General features: G+C 36.0%; 1 protein-coding gene across 1 annotated transcript; it reads right to left on the reverse strand.

The window, feature by feature from the left end:
* Window positions 1-1,351: 1,351 nt before the first annotated feature.
* Window positions 1,352-2,338, reverse strand: LOC101678994 (olfactory receptor 11H12-like). The gene has a single exon (XM_004781746.2). The coding sequence runs from the start codon at window positions 2,336-2,338 to the stop codon at window positions 1,352-1,354; it is 987 nt and encodes a 328-aa protein (XP_004781803.2).
* Window positions 2,339-6,514: the final 4,176 nt, after the last annotated feature.

Genomic DNA, 6,514 nt, shown 5'->3' on the forward strand with positions numbered 1-6,514 from the left:
TTGTGTATATATACCACATCTTCTTGATCCATTCATCTGTTGATGGACATCTAGGTTCTTTCCATAGTTTGGCTATTGTGGACATTGCTGCTATAAACATTCGGGTGCATGTGTCCCTTTGGATCACTACATTTGTATCTTTAGGGTAAATACCCAATAGTGCAATTGTGATGCAACATGGAGGCTTAAGTGGGTAGAAGAAGAATAAATGAAACAAGATGGGATTGGGAGGGAGACAAACCATAAGTGACTCTTAATCTCACAAAACAAACTGAGGGTTGCCGGGGGGAGGGGGTTTGGGAGAAGGTGGTGGGATTATGGACTTTGGGGAGGGTATTTGATTTGGTGAGTGCTGTGAAGTGTGTAAACCTGTTGATTCACAGACCTGTACCCCTGGGGATAAAAATATATGTTTATAAAAAATAAAAAATTAAAATAAAAAAAAATAATGAATACTGTTATGCTGAAAATAAATAAAAAATAAATTAAAAAAACCCCAAACTAATCACAGGGTACTTTGGGTATAAAGGAAGAAATGTTACTTACTCCATGTCCCAAGAAAAGTTGAGATATGTTTTGGCTTTGCCAAAAGTAATGAGAAGTGACTTTGATGGGGGAGTCTGAGATTTCTTTTGATTATGGTAAGGAACACAAAAGCACAGAAATAATCAGTATTCATATTCAGCTAACATTTATTGCATGCTTTTTATGTGCTAGGGATTGTTTTCCAACTTTTATACTCATTATCTCATTAAAATCACACAGTAATTGTTCTCTGGGGTAAGAATTGTAAGAATTACCATTCTAATTTGAACTGAAATTATGTGACTTGCCAAATTCACATGGTTGATTAATGGAAGAATTGAATTCCTATCTAGATCTTCTGATTTAAAGTCTCATATCCTTTCAAAGATATTACAACATGATTGACAAAGAAATATAAGTAGAAGTTGAACAGAAATATAAGGTTTTTCCATCTCCCCACCACAGAACACACATGTTTAGTATTGCGTTGATTGAAGTTTTCCCTAACACAATTTCTACCACTACAAAACACCAGGCAAAATTAGGTGTCTCTTTCTTTGTGTTGTTGTGACAACTGGTACATACACTGGTAAGACATTTATTGCATTTTATGGTGATTATCTTCTTACATGCCTGCCTCCCCTAAAAGACTGTCATTTGAGGGAAAAGACTGTGTCTGAATTATCTTCATAATATCTACATAATCTAGTATCAAATGAAGTGTCTAATTTAGAGGAGATTTTCAGTGACTATTTTTCAAATGAATGATTACACAAATGAAAGAATAAAAAGGGTGGCCATTTCACCCATATCACATTAAACTAGATTATTCCACACTTCTTCTGGGTCTGATGCCAAAAACTTTTAAAGAAATTTTACACTTTCCCAGGACTTTCCAGAGAGCATTTTTCATTTCTTTATTCCTGAGACTGTAAATCAAAGGGTTGAAGAGTGGGGTCACCATTGCGTAGAACAAAGTCATGATCTTTGGCATCAGGGTAGAGTGGCTGGATCCAGGGCTCACATGCATCACCATTATTGTCCCATAGAACAGCAACACCACAGACAGATGGGACCCACATGTTGAAAAGGCCTTATGCTGACTGGATGCTGATGGCAACCGAAGCACAGCAAGTAGAACCAGGGCATAGGAGATGAGGATGAAAAAGAAGCTCAGGAGGATGATGAGGGAGCTTAGGGTATAGCTGATGAGCTTAGACATGGGGGCAGGAGCACATGAAAGGGTCAGTAATGGGCCTGAGTCACATACAAAATGATCAATTGCATTAGGACCACAGAAAGGCAGTTTGGAGATGAGAATAACAGGTACCATATACCAGAGAAAGCCACATACCCAACAGGAAATCGCTAGGTTGAAACAACGTTGTCCTGTCATAACTGTGGCATAATGCAGAGGATGACAGATGGCAAAGTAGCGATCAAAGGCCATTGCTGAGAGAAAGAAGCACTCCGTGGAGCCCATGGAAAAGAAAAAATATAATTGAAGGAAGCATCCAGTGAAAGAGATAGCTTTGGTCTCTGAGAGGAAGTTGATCAGTGTGTTTGGAACAGTAGAATTGACATACCAGATCTCCAGGAATGCAAAATTCCCCAGCAGGATATACATGGGTGTGTGGAGATGCTGGTCCCAACACACAGCGCCAATAATGGCTCCATTTCCCACGAGAGTCAGGAGGTAGACGATTGAGAAGAACATAAACAGAACAACCTGAATTTCCCTGCTGCAGGGGAAACCCAGAAGGATGAATTCCCTCACTGACTCAGAAGAGGATCCGTTTCCAGACATGTTCATTTAGGACGTAAGCTATGTTGCGATGAGATATCACAATGAGACCAAATCCTAACAACTGAGCATAACAGACAAGGTCCTTCATGATCTGATTTTTCTCTACTTATTTAAACTCATGGCTTTCCTGTGCTCCTTTGAGTTCTAGGCCCAATAGGAAAAGAAGAGTTGTACTTCCACCAAATGACATGCTGTTCTCCCTGAGGTGTCTGTTGCTTCTTCCTCCTTTCCTTCTCTCACTCTTTTGCCCATCCCTTCTGAATTTCTTCCTTTCTCTATTTCCTTCTTTTTACTTACTATTATTATTATTTGGCCTGTGTAACTTGTACTTGCACTTTACAAACTATTGGCTGGTTGCCTTCTTCATGAAGTATTGCTGGACTCCACCATCGTGTACTAATTGTTTTGCCATAGCATCCAGTGTATTTATATGTGAATTTCTACTATGCCCTATCATAACAAGTTGCTTTTCTATCTCTTAATCTGTAAGTTTCATGAGGCAGAGGTTGTATTTTTCGTTTCTGTATTATCAATGCCTAGCACAGCACAGTCTCCTTTATAGGTATGACAACATATTTGCTGAATCAACATTAAACAAAGGACACATTATTTTTTAAAGCTAGAATGAATGAGAAGTAACATTTGTAAAACTGTAGTAGTTTTCTGAACTAAATAATTTACCCTTTACATCTTGTATCATGGATATCTCTTTACATGTCTTTTAATTTACTAGAGTATCAATCTCTGAGAATAGAGACCAAGTGTTAATCATTTTTTATTCATTTTCAGTATCTAACACATTATCTTTTAGGGAATATTTGCTATGTAATTGCTTGTTAAATAATAAATCATTATACCCTCAGTTGAATCTTAATTCAGTTTTCTATCTAGAAGACTTAATCATTTGACATATGTAAGTGAAGGACCATGCCTTTGGACCTTGAAGCTGGGAGGGAAGTGGTGTGGCCAGATGAGAGTAAGGGCATGTTGAAAAGAGGGGGTGATAGACTAATATGGTATGTGGTTAGAGTAACCAAATGTACCTTTTGTCTGGGACTGACCCAAAGTTAGCACTGAAAGTCTTGTAATTCAGGAAACCCATTAGGCCCAGGGAAACAGATATGGATTGTTCATTGCCCTATATGAGATCCTGAAGTTGAGCTAGCCTATCTGAAAAATGTATATGCCCTGTTTCCTTTGGATCCTATTGAGGTCTATTTGTTTCAGTTGTCCAAGGAAATGTTGTCTGTATGACCGATGAAGGTACTGTGAAGACACCTGGGAACCGCAACAAAGAGCTTCCCAAATTGCTTTCCCAGGACTGCTTGATGTCCTGTGCAGTCTGAATATCCTAGTTGTCAACTGAGGCTGCATGGCCAAGGTCATAGGGTGGTAGATATAGTCCCAATACTTTCCCTTCCCTAAGACCAAATTACTCAGTAAAGCAGCACTTCTGGATCCAGAAGTGTTTCTTTGAGAAGCTCTGTGACTTTTTTTTCAACTATCCCTTTGGATAGTTGCTACTTCAATTCAAATTTCTCTAAAGGCATTATTAGAAGAAAATACTCCATGAAGCCCAAGAAGAAACACAACTGGAGGAAGCAGCCAATGAGAAAGGTTGACTTAGTATTTAAGAGGAAATAGGACTTGGTATTCTGATCTAGATTGAGTTGATTATTTTTCAAAATATTTAATGCTCTGGTTTCCGATTGTCATTCTAATGAAGAAAATCTATAGCAAGGGCAAAGAAAGACCTAAAAAAGTTTAATCTGGTTTCTTCACTTAAGGTAAAAAAATACTTTGCTTTTCCTAAAGAGTCTTCTGGTGTTGGTATTGAGTATATTTATCTCTTACACGTCCTTCAGAACTCTTAATTTCTCCATGCCATTACCTTGGTTTGGCCAGGTTTTGTGCTTGGGTCTCCTCTCAGCTTGCAGTGACATCATGGGTTTTATTTTTACCAGATAAAACCATTACCGTGATTCCTCTAGTCGTGGCTACTCACAAGTTAAATCATTATATATATATAATGGTTTATATATAATATACAATATATTAATATAATATATAATATACAACATATAATATATATTATAATTATATTATATATAATTATAATATACAATATATAATATACCATATATAATATATATTATAATTACAGAATATATAATTGATATATAATTCTGTAATTATAATATATATTATTATATATGGTATATTATATATTGTATATTTTAATTATATATAATATATTGTATATTATACAATAATATTGTATAATTGTATATTGTATATTATATACATAATATATAATATCATATATTATACATAATATATTATATATTATACATAATATATAATATTATATATTATATAAATATAAATATTATATAAATATAAATTTATATAATTATATAAATATAAATTTATATAATGGTTTATAATGTATATTTTATATATACACACACACACACACAAAACATAAGGAGCCAATATTCTTTTATTTTTTAAATGCATTCATGAAGCATCTCAAAACTAACTTGCCTTTCCTAATTTCATTTCCTGCTAAGACTTTGTAGTGGGTAGTATTTTGTATTGTAGCTTTTGTCTTCAATTCTGTGTCTCTTTGGGACCCTGTAGTGATGTGTAGATATGGCTCCTAAAATGGAATTGGGGAAACAATAGGCTTGGTCCTATTTAACATTATGTTCTGTGGGTTCTTCATCATAACTAGACTCTTATTTTCAAAAGAGCATATTTTAACTTAATTAGAGTTTGAAAAAGCTAGGAAAATTAATGTTTTAGAAAACAGATTCATCTGTACTTACCTCAGTTTCCCAGGAATTGAAACTATTTGGATTTTGTCTTTCAGATTTTCCTTCAAGAACAACAGAAAATTAGGGTTATTTCTCTAGAAAAAAAAAGAGTAGGGACATGGTGCTTTTTTTTTTTTTTTATGCATACCTGGGAGCTATACGTGGGAGGAATGGGTCAGCTGTATCCTTTCTTCTCAGTCTCAGTCTCAGTCTCAAAAGTATGGATTTCAGGACCTTCACTGAAAACAAACTCCCTTTTGTACAATTAACTGTGCAGTGACTGCCAGAAGCTTGTTAGGGGAAATGCCCAAAGATAATGCATGTGAGATGTTGGAAGTTGTTTCCAATTTTTAACTGGCAGGAAAGGATTCAAGTAACACCTGTATAAAATGTTTAAACCAGAAATGGGGTTCTGGAGAGGACTCTGTTCTTCATATATTTTTGGTATGTTATCCAGAGATTGGCCCCCTGTGTATTTAAAAATGTGACTCCTCACTTCAGTAGTCCTTTGGGCAGGCTAGTCTCTCAGGCCAGCATTTACCTTTACCTTCTGTGATTAAGTGCCTTCAGGAAAGGAACTAGGAAGAATAAGCACTTGTGAGAAATAAGTATGTGGCTGTGTCTTCTGAATTCAAAGCTAATTATGAATTGTCCTTTACTCTGTAAAACCAAGGTTCCTCTAGGGAAAGAAGACAGCCATGTAGTCAATCCCTAGAGAGATGTAGAAAAAAATTTCTGGCTTGTGAGGAACTAAAAATAGACAATTTAAAGATTATGATACCTTTGATTCTAGTGCATGAAAAACCCCATTATAGTATATTTTTGGCTTTCTTCAACATCAGTGGTCTAATTAGCTTTGGGTTTAAAAAAAAATTTAAAAGGTATTTATTTATTTATTTAAGAGAGAGAGAGAGAGAGAGAACAAAAGCTGGGAGTAGGGCAGATGGAGAGGGAAAAGTAGACTCCCCATTGAGCAAGGAACCTGATGTGGTCCTTGATCCTGGGAGTCCAGGATCATGACCTGAGCTGACAGCAGAGGCTCAGTAGACTGAGCTACCCGGGCACCCCTATTTCTATTTCGATTAACCTTGTACTGTCATAGCATGAAGAGTTCTCTTAAGAGTCTTGCAAATGTTTCCATTATTCTTCTAAGCTTTAGTGTGTACATTTACTTTTTTTAAAAGTTATCTTTTTTTGAACAGTTTAAGGAGTACATATAATCATTAGAAAAACATTTCTTTAAGATATCACCATCTTGGCACACCTGGGTGGCTCAGTGGGTTAAGCCTCTGCCTTTGGCTCAGGTCATGATCTCAGGGTCCTGGGATCAAGCCCTACATTGTGCTCTCTGCTCAGCAGGGAG

This window comes from Mustela putorius, unplaced genomic scaffold, assembly GCF_011764305.1.
Source record: "Mustela putorius furo isolate JIRA1106 unplaced genomic scaffold, ASM1176430v1.1 tig00003896_pilon_pilon_pilon, whole genome shotgun sequence".
NCBI lineage: Eukaryota > Metazoa > Chordata > Mammalia > Carnivora > Mustelidae > Mustela > Mustela putorius.

Coding starts and splice junctions, on each gene's coding strand:
- LOC101678994 (XM_004781746.2), bottom strand. CDS start 2,338: ATGAACATGTCTGGAAACGGATCCTCTTCTGAGTCAGTGAGGGAATTC.